The 13,620-nt window shown below is 42.5% G+C and overlaps 1 protein-coding gene across 1 annotated transcript; it reads right to left on the bottom strand.

Annotated features, from left to right (window-relative positions):
• Positions 1 to 6,311: 6,311 nt before the first annotated feature.
• LOC123489412 lies at positions 6,312 to 11,345 on the bottom strand. Its single transcript, XM_045220009.1, has 5 exons — positions 11,256 to 11,345; positions 10,507 to 10,863; positions 10,254 to 10,370; positions 8,479 to 8,612; positions 6,312 to 7,577 (listed from the first exon to the last, which is right to left on the bottom strand). Exons 1-5 carry the CDS (start codon positions 11,311 to 11,313, stop codon positions 7,515 to 7,517), a joined length of 729 nt encoding a protein of 242 aa, XP_045075944.1. The 5' UTR covers positions 11,314 to 11,345; the 3' UTR covers positions 6,312 to 7,514.
• Between the last annotated feature and the right edge of the window lie 2,275 nt (positions 11,346 to 13,620).

Below are 13,620 nucleotides of genomic sequence, written 5' to 3'. Positions count from 1 at the left end.
ATAATCACCCTCCTGGATGATCCCTGGAAGCTGAGGATAAACATCCCTAAGCTCTACTTCCTTCTCATAAGGTGGGTGTCTTTTTGCTGAATCCGTATGTGAGAAAGGTGTACTAACTTCTGCCATTAGTTTTCCTGTCGCCTTTTCTTCCTTTAGCATTTTCTCTATACCTTTATCTTATCACTGGAATCTTTTATCAGTTTTTGTTTGAGAATGAAGGGCAACTTTTGTTTCATTTGCCGGATAACCTAGCAATACTCTAGTTAAAGGGTTACTATTTTGTACTATATCAATCGGTGTAATGACTTTTATAGCCTTGCTGTCCTTTCTCCCCATTGAAACTACCCTTTTATATTCCTTTATTATGAATTATCTTATTTTAGACTATATAGCCTATGGCTTTCTTACCACAACCCATCAGGAAAGTAAATGTAAGTTAGTCAACTTTAAAGCAATCCCAAAAACAAAGCCTTTTAACCTTACAACACTACAATTCCCATAAACAATTATCTTAATTTTACAGAATAATGTCAGTCCTTGATTCCCAACACAACTCCAATCAACCCCAGTGATGCACATAGCCTCCAAAATGCAATTTTTAATGAAATAGTATTTGCCAAGCCTATGTGAAATTGTCATAACATCAGATATTTTGTAACCAGACCAGTCTCAAACCCTTGACTCGATCCTGTCGCGTCACGTCTTGTCACGTCACGCACACGTTAGCCCCTCCTCTCTCTCTCCTTTGTTCCTCTCATATGACAAAAGAACAAAGACACAGAATAACATTTTAGTAGTTAATGCAATTACTGAGTATTTCCAACCATTCAATATTCGTTCGTTCTACATTTGCTCTAAGAATTAACTCAGGAATAATTATCGATCGCTCAAAAACATTTAATTTTATTTTAATCCGTCATTTAATTTAATTCATTATACTCCGTCAACATATATTTAATGTATAAATTCACTACATCTCAACAAATAGTTTCATGTTCAAACACCAGCCGCTTTAAACTATAAGATTCGCGTTAAAATCTCTCCTCTTTATTCCCTCGTCTGTGTCTATTCCTGCAGCACGCAGCCCCCCAGAAATATGACACGTTACCCACAATCCCGTTTTGTAGTTTTAGTAAACAACGTTTTGTAGTTTTTTAGTACCGGAACCCAACGTCTCATAATCTCGTGCCATAAACTACAACTCCCACGTTTTGTAGTGTAGTGTCATAAAATTAAACGCATGCGCAAATGCATCCAATGATACGATTCCCAAACAATAGAACGATAGCATTACGCTACAGCTTCACTATTTTATACCTTATACTCACACAATTACACATAACAGAGCTCACATTTGCGTAGAACTTTGAATTCTACACACACATACATATTTTAAGAGGCTTATCCTATCGCAATAGGACCTCTAAGGATACGTTAGCATGTAGCACACAACACAATTAGCATTTAGCATTAGCCGCTATGTACCATGTAGCATGAAACACAATCCAGCATTTAGCATTAGCCTTAGCCTTTAGCTAACTGCGGCCTACCACGCCCTAAGTAACCTTGCATTGTGCCTAAATCATTGTCCATATATCACCTGCTAACTTTATGCTGCCGTAAGTTCTGGATAATCATATGAGCGGTTACCCCAAACGAATAATCCGTCGACTATAAGATGAGCATAACATACATATCATCGTCCACCTCATGGTTCCCAGAACCAACCTGACCCCACACTAGCGCGTTGCCAGGATTTTATGGCCCACTCCTAAAGAGTCGCCTTGTTTCGAGGTCTTTAACAGATTCACAATGCCATAATTGCATACGTATCCCTGACTTTATTCTGCCAATATCTGCCTTAATCTCTACCATCGATTGCTTTAAAATTCCAAGCCTACTCTCCCCCTTTTTGCCCTGTCTACCAGTGCAACAATTGATAATGATTAGCCAGACCCCCAGTTATCAGCAATAACGCCACACGAGGCACGGTCGTATGGTACATTTCTCCAGTGTACACAAGCAGTAACCAACCTAACAAGCTCCAAAGCGGTAAGAAAAACTCACCCTTGTCTGGCCATGGCTTCAAAGCGAGTTAGCCTGGCGGCTGAATGAAACAAAGGGGAGATGCAGACCAGCCCCACGTTGGGCGCCATTTGTCGTATCGGGTGAATGGTGGCAATTATTGCTGATGAACAAAGGAGTCCGCTCATACTGAACTTAGATCATAAGGTTTATTCATATCACAAGCTTCAGCATAAGTGACAGGTGACATGCCCACCCGGAGAGCGAAGCCTCAGAATGGCCGCTCTGCCCTCTCCTTCGTTTTTCCCCCAGTATATATAATCTCCCCAAGATGTGGGTGGCTCCCTCTACTGTCCAATCCCCTGTCTACAACACACTTCCTGTCTGTTGTATGTGGCGTTACACTAAAACATTCCCTCTTGATACTAAAATCAACATTCTTTCAGTTCCACTTAAAAACATTTAACAAAGGCATAATCCCAATACACGACACTACATCCATCACCACCCCTATTTAGCCCTGGACTGTTCTGAATGATGTTGTGTGTGATTGTTTAGCTTTGTGTCATGTAGTCTATCTTTGTTATTTCTCTTTGTCATTGTTTAAGTGAACCTTGACCTTGTTAATTCCTGCGTATGCGTCCTGCCTCTTCGTATACTCAGTACTCGTCACACCACCAGAGCTGTTGCCAGATAATTGAATGTTCATTTCTCTACCATAAGCCGCCTCCAACGTCGTTTTAGAGAATTTGGCAGTACGCCCAACCGGCCTCACAACCGCAGACCACGTGTATGGCGTCGTGTGGGTGAGCAGTTTGTTGATGTCAACGTTGTGAACAGAGTGCCCCATGGTGGCGGTGGGGTTATGGTATGGGCAGGCATAAGCTACGGACAACGAACCCAATTGTATTTTATCAATTGCAATTTGAATGCACGGAGATCCTGAGGCACATAGTCTTACCATTCATTCGCCTCCATTCCCTAATGTTTCAGCATGATCATGCACGGCCCCATGTCACAAGGATCTGTACACAATTCCTGGAAGCTGAAAAAGTCCCAGTTCTTCCATGGCCTGAATACTCACCAGACATGTTTGGGATGCTCTGGATTGACATGTACGACAGCGTGTTTCAGTTCCCACCAATATCCAGAAACTTCGCATAGCCATTGAAGAGAAGTGGAACAACATTCCACAGGCCACAATCAACAGCCTGATTAACTCTAAGTGAAGGAGATGTGTTGCGCTGCATGAGGCAAATGATGGTCACACCAGATACTGACTGGTTGTCTGTTCCACGCCCCTACCTTAAAAAAAAAAGGTATCTATGACCAATAGTTGCATATCTGTATTCCCAGGCATGTGAAATCCATAGATTAGGGCCTATTGAATTTATTTCAATTGACTGATTTCCTTATATGAATTGTAACTTATTAAAATCTTTGAAATTGTTGCATGTTGCGTTTATATTGTGTTCAGTGTAGTTTCCCTAGTCTTAGATGAAGTGTTAGCCCGGTCCCAGATCTGTTTGTGCTGTATAGGACCAGGCTAGAAGAGGGTATCTCCTCAGATAGAACAATGAGACAGATATTTCACTGGATGTATAAATGTGAAGCATCCGGTTAGCGTTTCCACTCACTACCAAATATGATAGTGAGAGGAAGCCCACTGTCGGACAGTGGGAGAAGATGGCATGAGATGGATTTTGGCCGACATTCTGCACATTTTCTCATCAATTAAACATTTAATCTCAATACAGTTTTCTGTTCCCAAAACTAGAATCTGTTATGAACTGTAGCAGGTGATCACAGAATAAATGGTTTATTTGGCAGATACAGAGGTACGCAGCAATGCGTAAAACACTACAGTGCGGTATAACGGCTCACTGGAGAAAAACAAAAAACACTGGTGAATATCCTGGCGATACAATCCAATAGAGCTCCACTGAGATATTGCTAACACCTCTACACGAAGACAATCACACACAAAGACATGGGGGGCAGAGGGAACACTTATACAGGTACTGATGAGGGGATATGAACCAGGTGTGTGTAAAAACAAGACAAAAGAAATGGAATGATGAGATGAGGATCAAAAGTGGCTAGAAGGCCGGTGACGACGAGCGCCGAAGCCTGCCCGAACAAGGAGCGGAGGCAGCTTCGGAGGAAGTCGTGACATGAACAGAGTGGACTAAGTTTTGTAGACTTTACTCTTTTCAAATTTGTTAACAAACTGCGCTCTTTAGAAGGAGTGCAAAGGCAAATTAAGTTATTGCACAATCACACTTCACAGAGTAGGTGTTCCGTAACGGAAATATGCAGATGTACAGTGGGGGGAAAAAGTATTTAGTCAAATCAAATCAAATCAAATCAAATCAAATTTTATTGGTCACATGCGCCGAATACAACAAGTGCAGACATTACAGTGAAATGCTTACTTACAGCCCTTAACCAACAGTGCGTTTATTTTAAACAAAAAAGTAAGAATAAAACAACAAAAAAAAAAAAAAAAAAGTGTTGAGAAAAACAAAGAGCAGAAGTAAAATAAAGTGACAGTAGGGAGGCTATATATACAGGGGGGTAACGGTGCAGAGTCAATGTGCGGGGGCACCGGCTAGTTGAGGTAGTTGAGGTAATATGTACATGTGGGTAGAGTTAAAGTGACTATGCATAAATACTTAACAGAGTAGCAGCAGCGTAAAAAGGATGGGGTGGGGGGGCAGTGCAAATAGTCCGGGTAGCCATGATTAGCTGTTAGCCACCAATTGTGCAAGTTCTCCCACTTAAAAAGATGAGAGAGGCCTGTAATTTTCATCATAGGTACACGTCAACTATGACAGACAAATTGGGGGGAAAAAATCCAGAAAATCACATTGTAGGATTTTTTATGAATTTATTTGCAAATTATGGTTGAAAATAAGTATTTGGTCACCTACAAACAAGCAAGATTTCTGGCTCTCACAGACCTGTAACTTCTTCTTTAAGGGGCTCCTCTGTCCTCCACTCGTTACCTGTATTAATGCACCTGTTTGAACTTGTTATCAGTATAAAAGACACCTGTCCACAACTTCAAAGAGTCACACTCCAAACTCCACTATGGCCAAGACCAAAGAGCTGTTAAAGGAACACCAGAAACAAAATTGTAGACCTGCAACAGGCTGGGAAGACTGAATCTGCAATAGGTAAGCAGCTTGGTTTGAAGAAATCAACTGTGGGAGCAATTATTAGGAAATGGAAGACATACAAGACCACTGATAATCTCCCTCGATCTGGGGCTCCATGCAAGATCTCACCCCTTGGGGTCAAAATGATCACAAGAACGGTGAGCAAAAATCCCAGAACCACACGGGGGGACCTAGTGAATGACCTGCAGAGAGCTGGGACCAAAGTAACAAAGCCTACCATCAGTAACACACTACGCCGCCAGGGACTCAAATCCTGCAGTGCAAGACGTGTCGCCCTGCTTAAGCCAGTACATGTCCAGGCCCATCTGAAGTTTGCTAGAGTGCATTTGGATGATCCAGAAGAGGATTGGGAGAATGTCATATGGTCAGATGAAACCAAAATAGAACTTTTTGGTAAAAACTCAACTCGTTGTGTTTGGAGGACAAAGAATGCTGAGTTGCATCCAAAGAACACCATACCTACTGTGAAGCATGGGGGTGGAAACATCATGCTTTGGGGCTGTTTTTCTGTAAAGGGACAAGGACGACTGATCCGTGTAAAGGAAAGAATGAATGGGGACATGTATCATGAGATTTTGAGTGAAAACCTCCTTCCATCAGCAAGGGCATTGAAGATGAAATGTGGCTGGGTCTTTCAGCATGACAATGATCCCAAACACACCGCCCGGGCAACGAAGGAGTGGCTTCGTAAGAAGCATTTCAAGGTCCTGGAGTGGCCTAGCCAGTCTCCAGATCTCAACCCCATAGAAACTCTTTGGAGGGAGTTGATAGTCTGTGTTGCCCAGCGACAGCCCCAAAACATCACTGCTCTAGAGGAGATCTGCATGGAGGAATGGGCCAAAATACCAGCAACAGTGTGTGAAAAACTTGTGAAGACTTACAGAAAACATTTGACCTGTGTCCTTGCGAACAAAGGGTATATAACAAAGTATTGAGAAACTTTTGTTATTGACCAAATACTTATTTTCAACCATAATTTGCAAATAAATTCATAAAAAATCCTACAATGTGATTTTCTGGATTTTCTTTTCTCATTTTGTCTGTCATAGTTGACGTGTACCTATGATGAAAATTACAGGCCTCTCTCATCCTTTTAAGTGGGAGAACTTGCACAATTGGTGGCTGACTAAATACTTTTTTTCCCCCACTGTATATCTGGTCTCCTATAGCACTGTTTCCTGGAAATGCTGCTCTCTTTTCTGGTAATCATTTATGATCCCCGCATAGTGACGCTTTCTTCAAAAGACAACCTGTGTGTCTGTGTGCATCGCAAAATCAAAACATTTTCAGTCTTCTACATCTAACATCAATCCCCTGAATTAAACATGTTGGTTCAATATTTAAAACACAACTTCTTATATTAGATGAATCTGTGATGATAACAAGTAAACATGTACACAGGAAAGCAAAGATCTTGCCAGACGGCATAAGCAATGAGAACGTTTTGCTGTACCTAACATCTCTGGCTTGGTAGGAGTGCAGCCATGGTTACAAACTGTTGTTTGTTCTTATAAGATGTGAGTAGGTGTGTCTGCTTACTTTGTAACTGCAGGACCTAGTGACTCATTGGGGCAAGTTGTAGGATAATATATTAATATATACATATAATATATTAAGCGTTTACGACTACTGTGAGCATGATATAATTTGTTAGCCGTGACTGCAACTGATAAGAGTGTCGGCTATACAGCTCTAAATAGCTGAAATGTAAATTTGAGTGTCCCCTTTCCTGATCTGTTCGTCAAATAATTTCACAATTTATATGTGTGTGTGTCATTTTGTAGGGCAACCACATTTACTGTTATTGTAAATACTGTTCAATTTCTTGTTTCTGTTCATCCTGTAGTCTCCATCAGACGAGGGGCCATGGTTACTACCTGAGGTAACAGCATATATCGCCACCACTGTCTGCTCTGTTTCCATTTCCTGTCATTGACGAAAGAGAGTGCCCCCAGATACCATAATTTCCAATGGTGACAGAACACCAGTCAAATTGAGAATCTGATTGCTGCATCTCTGGACTGTATGATTTCTGCCTGATGCTCAATTATTGGGTATTTTTTCAATTCTACTGTATTTTCATTTGCAGTCATTATTATTGTCAAAACACACTCTTTTACTTGCTTTCTCTTGTCGGGCACATGCACACATTCACAGGCACAGTCTGTTTCTTGTGAACACTGGCTTTTGCATAGGTCTATACCACATACTGTAAAATACGTACAGAAATGACTGACACATGAAACGTAATAGAAAAATACACTCATAGAAAATACATTCACAGACTGGGCTGAGCTGAGCAGGTCCTTAACCTTTGTCTTGGGTCGGTATAGACATGTAATCGAGTGATTCATACACCTGGACTTGACACTGAGAGATTGAGGGTGGGAGAGAGAAAGAGAGAGGGAGAGAGGGTGAGAAAGAAAGAGAGCGAGAGAAAGAGAGAGAGAGAGCGAGAGAGAGAGAAAGAGGGAGGGGAGATAGAGAGGGAGAGAGCGAGAGCGGGAGAGAGGGAGAGCGAGAGAGCGAGAGAGAGAGCGAGAGCGAGAGAGAGCAAGAGCGAGCACGAGAGAGAGAAAGAGGGAGGGGAGAGAGAGAGGGAGAGAGAGAGAGCGAGAGAGAGAGAGAAAGAGGGAGGGGAGAGAGAGAGTGCGCGAGAGAGAGAGAGCGAGAGAGAGCGAGAGAGAGCGAGAGAGAGCGAGAGCGAGCACGAGAGAGAGAGAGAGAGAGAGAGAGAGAGAGAGAGAGAGAGAGCGAGAGAGAGCGAGAGAGAGCGAGAGAGCGAGAGAGCGAGGCGAGAGAGCGAGAGAGAGCAAGAGCGAGAGAGCAAGAGAGCGAGAGCGAGAGAGAGCAAGAGCGAGCACGAGAGAGAGAAAGAGGGAGGGGAGAGAGAGAGAGGGAGAGAGAGAGAGCGAGAGAGAGAGAAAGAGGGAGGGGAGAGAGAGAGTGCGCGAGAGAGAGATAGCGAGAGAGAGCGAGAGAGAGCGAGAGCGAGCACGAGAGAGAGAGAGAGAGAGAGAGAGAGAGAGAGAGAGAGAGAGAGAGAGAGAGAGAGAGAGACAGAGGGAGGGGGAGAGAGAGAGAGAGGGATTAAAAGTCAGCAACGCATATGGAATAACACAGAAACATTTTAATATCGAAAGTGAGATTACCATGCCTATAGCCTAGAAGAACTTACTACACTAAATCAAGACAGGAATATTTGCCTGTGAGTAGGGTGTGGAACGGTGTATCGTGGCGGTAGGCGGTGTGTACTGAGTATGAGACTCACCCATTGAGTGGATCCTGTGGAGGAGAAGGTGGCGCTCTGGTCGGCGGCCTCTCCCAGCTCCTCCATCTTCAACTCCTCGTCCTCATGGTGGGGGGCCTCGTGGATCACCCTGACCGCTCTCTCTGGGGCACCGCCTGTATACACCATAGACATACAGTGATGTGAAAAAGTATTTGCCACCTTTATAATTTTCTCTACTTTTACATATTTTTGATAATGAATGTTAGCAGATCTTCAACCAATACCTAATATTAGATAAAGGGAACCTGAGTGAACAAATAAAACAATTACATACTTAATTCATTTATTTCATAAACAAAGTTATGCAACACCCGATGTGAAAAAGTATAAAGTCCAATCTCGTCCAAAAAGTTGACTCAAGTTTACCAAAAAGCAAGGATGTTCTATGGACAGATGAGTCAAAAGTCTAACTTTTTGGACGACATGGGTCCCATTATACCTGGCGAAAACCAAACACTGCATTCCACAGTAAGAACCTTATACCAACAGTCAAGCATGGTGGTGGTAGTGTGATGGTTTGGTGATGCTTTGCTGCCTTAGGACCTGGACGACTTGCCTTAATAGAAGGAACCATGAATTCTGATCTGTATCAGAGAATTCTACAGGAGAATGTCAGGCCATCCATCTGTGAGCTAAAGCTGAAGCACAGCTGGGTCATGCAGCAAGACAATGATCCAAAACACACATTCAAGTCTAAATGAAAATGGCTAAAAAGCAAAACATTCCATACCTAATCCATACCTAGTCAAAGTCCATACCTAATCCCAATTGAGAGGTTGTTGCAGGACTTGAAACAAGCAGTTCATTCTTGAAAACCCACAAATGTCGCTAAGTTAAAGCAGTTCTGCATGGAAGAGTGGGCCAAAATTCCTCCACAGCGACGTGAGAGACTGGTCAACAACTACAGGAAGCATTTGGTTGCAGTCATTGCAGCTAAAGGTGGCACAACCAGTTATTGAGTGTAAGGGGGCAATTACTTTTTCCCACAGGGGAATTGGGTGTTGCATAACTTTGTTAAATCAATAAATAAATTAAGCATACATTTGTAAACTCAGGTTCCCTTTATCTAATATTAGGTTTTGGTTGAAGATCTGATAACATTCAGTATAATAAATAAATTTTGCATAAATAAGGAAAATCAGAAAGGGGGCAAATACTTTTTCACGGCTCTCTACATACATATTGGGTTTACAGATATCAAGAGTGCACACAGAAAAACAACCAAATAACAGGATGTGTCAACTCACTGTCTTGTATGGTAACAGGGTGATACAGCATTGAATATACTATAACTCTGATCTGTCGCGAAATGGGCATGAAATACAAAACTAGGGACTGTTGCAAGTTTACGTTGAAACGGCTTCCAAGACAAGACGTTGCTCTGTGGATGCTCTATGGAAATGGAAATGTTCATTGTCGGATTGGAGGTTCTATTCTATGAACGTACACATATGTAAATGTTGTTTGACAGGCTACCAACTCTTTCATAAGCACACGAGTGTATTATCCTACACATGTAAAGCATTGCTTGACTTGGACTGAAATATGTGCCGGTACTCATTTTGGGTGCTGAAACTGATTATATTTAGTTGCAGGAGCTCCACAATACTTTTGAGCTAATACTCTACCAGAGGAACAGGTGCTCAAGCAGTAGAACATGTGAGGTGTCAGTACTCAGCTCCGGTGAGCTCCTGCCCAAGTCAAGCACTGACGTAAAGATGTAAAATAAGCATAATATCACAATGCTCTCTGACCTTGGTGTCTTTTCTGTGCCCTGTACAGGCAGATGAGGGCGGTGAGGAACAGCGGCAGGACAGCCAGAGGAAGCATGATAGACAGCAGCAGGGACTGCTTTTCTGCTGGGAGCTCTGCTGTGCAGAAAGAGTGGAGTTATTAGCAAACTATTGCAATAAGATTGGATCTATAGCCAGTTTAATTCGTAGGAAGCATGTTTTTAATGTAGGACTTTCACCAAATACATGTTAATTGTCTCTAATCAGTACTCACCATTGTGTGTCTTATTTTGGGATGTAACTGTTATCTGTGTCCCATTCCCCACGAATTCAAAAAGAGATGGTATCTCTACATGAACTTTACAGATGTAAGTACCAGAGTCATTTCTAGTGAGGTTTGAGATGGTCCAATCTGAGCAGTAACAGACTACAGTCTGCTGAGATGCCCTGTCCTGACACTGACTGTTGTTGACCAGTACACTCTTATATTTTATCCCGGTGTGCTCTTTTTGGCAATAAACTGTCGCTCTTGACACGTTTTTATTCCAGCAGCATTGGATCTGAACAGTACCCCCCTCTGTTACTGTCACATCATGAGGAGACTGGGTCACCACTAATGTGCCGCTTGTACCTGTGGAGAGACAGAGAAAACAACTTATTAGTGAAACATCAAATGACAAGGATAAATAGTATGATATGCATAAAGCTGATGTAATGTATTCACATTAGGGTGGTACCATTACCAAATCTAAATCATTATTTCCATATAAAACGTGGTATAAAACGTGGTTTTATTAATTCTACAGGCCTTGTTGTTGTTGTTAATGATACCAAAATAAATGTATTGACTACAGTGAAATGAATGAAATCAAGGAAAGCTATAAAAAAAAGGTTATGTCCAGACCAGTAGAATAAGTAAAACATGCTTGTGATGTCTTTGCCTGGTGAGCCAATATGGTGTTGGTTTAATCTAAGATAATGATGGTCCAAATAAATGTGTAACTCAATATTTTTGTAACTTACCCCAAGAAGAGATGGAACAGAGCGAGGAGAGCAGCAGGCAGACCAGCAGATGCTTCATCTTTCTGGAATGATATCACTATGAGCCCAGTCAGCCTTTAGGTGCTGTTTCCTCCACCCTCCACACACACACACACACACACACACACACACACACACACACACACACACGGGGGCGTGAGAATCATAACTGACACATACTTGTTCTGGGCTTCCTTTGACAATTGACGCACTGAATGGTTAACAACAGAGTTGCTTATCTCCATCTTTCTCTTTCTTCTTTATGTGCATCATTTTGTTCTTTCTTCATGCTAAACCTTTGACCCCAGTAACGTCTTCTTCTTTTGGTCCTGCTGTCTGCTCTCTACCCAGTTGATTTCAAGTATCTGCAGTTCTGAACAAGCTTTATTTGTTGATTAAAGATCTAGTCAAAAGTTTCATCGTTGGCAAAATTATGTGGGAAGCAGAGAAACTAGATGTGCAGATTGTGAAATGTCCGTTGCTGTGTCACTCTGTCAAAGGCGTCAGTGAAATGCGGTGGGCAAAGTCAAACGCAGGACACAGAGCTGATCAGAAAACGTACTTTACTAGAAAGTAATCTGAGAATACACAATCTCCACACAGGGAGGAAATAACCCGCACACTAACGACAGCCGATAACAAATACAATCACACACAACACACAGTGGAAGACAGAGGGTTAAATAGGGAAGACAATACCACATAATGGGAAACAGGTGTACACAATCAAGACAGAACAAGTCGAACACAGAAACATAGATCGGTAGCAGCTTCTTCTCTAAGGTCAAGAACAAGAAGTGGCCGTGTGGTCTAAGGTGGACTGTGAGCGCTGCGCTCACTTGCAAACAGGAAGAACATTTCTCACCAACACCCTTCAGATAAACAGTCTTACCGCTAGTCAAACAGTGAGAGACCCTCATCTCTACTGGGTGTTGGTGAGAAAGTGAAAGTACTTCATGTCAGAGACGGTATAGAAAGCAAGACATCCCTCCCCCTCATTTTTTCTGATTGGGGCGAGGCCACTCTGGTCCACTATGGGGAGCGAGACTTCTCACTGGCAAAGAAATGTGGGTCGGGGCGGGCAAGCAGGGACGGGACAATAAGTAGAGCCTGCTGTTCCCTCTCTCGCGTGAGCATGCCAGATATTGGTTGCGTTCCCCTGCTCATTCGTTGCATGCATCAACCAATGGTTGCGTGACACATCATCGACTGAGATTGCTATAACACATGATGTGGTTAGCCGATACATAAAACACCTATCCAGGTGTTGTAAGATCTGACATGCATCGGCAACGCCTGGGCAGAGGAACGCAACCTCATATGGCGGAACCGTGAGCTCACATGGGAAAGCATGCTTACGCGCGAGAGAGGAGAACATCCACATACATACACAGGAACATTGAATATTTTTTACAATGGTAAACGGCTTGAGTGAACAATTTTCATTTATCCACCATCTTTGACTAGGCCAAGGAATGAGTTTGGCACAATTGACCTAGAGTGTGGTCCCAGCACCATGTCCTTACTGAAATCTCAGTATCTCCATGATAACCAAGCAAAGTATCTCCCAGCGTCCTTTTGCAATGTGATAAGACGTATCTCAGGTACAGTGGCAAAGTTCTATCCCTTTGTTTGATCGCTCAATACTATTTGCATGCTTGCCTAAAACTGCCCCTTCAACATGGACGCTTGCTCATCTCATTGTCTTTCTCCATTGAACAGGTGCAACATCCTATGCGTCGTCACCGTAGCTTTGTGTTTCACATTACAGCATTAGACCATTTTCTAACCTGTGTGATGGACATTTCTCTGCATGTGTATGTGATCGTATGTTTAGCACAATGCTGCTTTTTTTATTAACCTGTCTTGGTTGGGTTCATGCGAGTGGCGAGTTGACTGCACAAGATTAAACCACACTATCACTCATAAGCAATTTGGCAGTACGCCCAGAACATTGCTTGGGGAACTAGGAGTGCCACAATAGCTCAGTTTCAAGGTAAGAAGCCTGGTGTGGTATCAGTCAGTCTCATGCAGGAACCAACCATGCTTATAGGACCTGTTTGTGTCCCAGTATAAAGGGACTGAAAGGGAACCTCCACTTTAGAGTTTCATCAGGCTTGTATTGAGTTTGTGAACCTCTCAGTGCATTAATAAAGATTGCTTCATTTACTTTGACTTTGAGTCCTTAGTGGTGAATTTTCACGACATCTGTATCAACGGTTCTGAACAGAAACTATGGATGAGTTTTTGATTGAACTTTCAGATCGATCACTGGATGCTCTTGATGTGAATGTTGCATTTTAGAGCCACTGGAAAGGAAAATTCAAGTGCAGCTATAGACTGATGT

Source organism: Coregonus clupeaformis, unplaced genomic scaffold (assembly GCF_020615455.1).
Source record: "Coregonus clupeaformis isolate EN_2021a unplaced genomic scaffold, ASM2061545v1 scaf3012, whole genome shotgun sequence".
NCBI classification, from domain to species: domain Eukaryota; kingdom Metazoa; phylum Chordata; class Actinopteri; order Salmoniformes; family Salmonidae; genus Coregonus; species Coregonus clupeaformis.
This window is presented reverse-complemented; position numbering and strand designations above follow the sequence as displayed.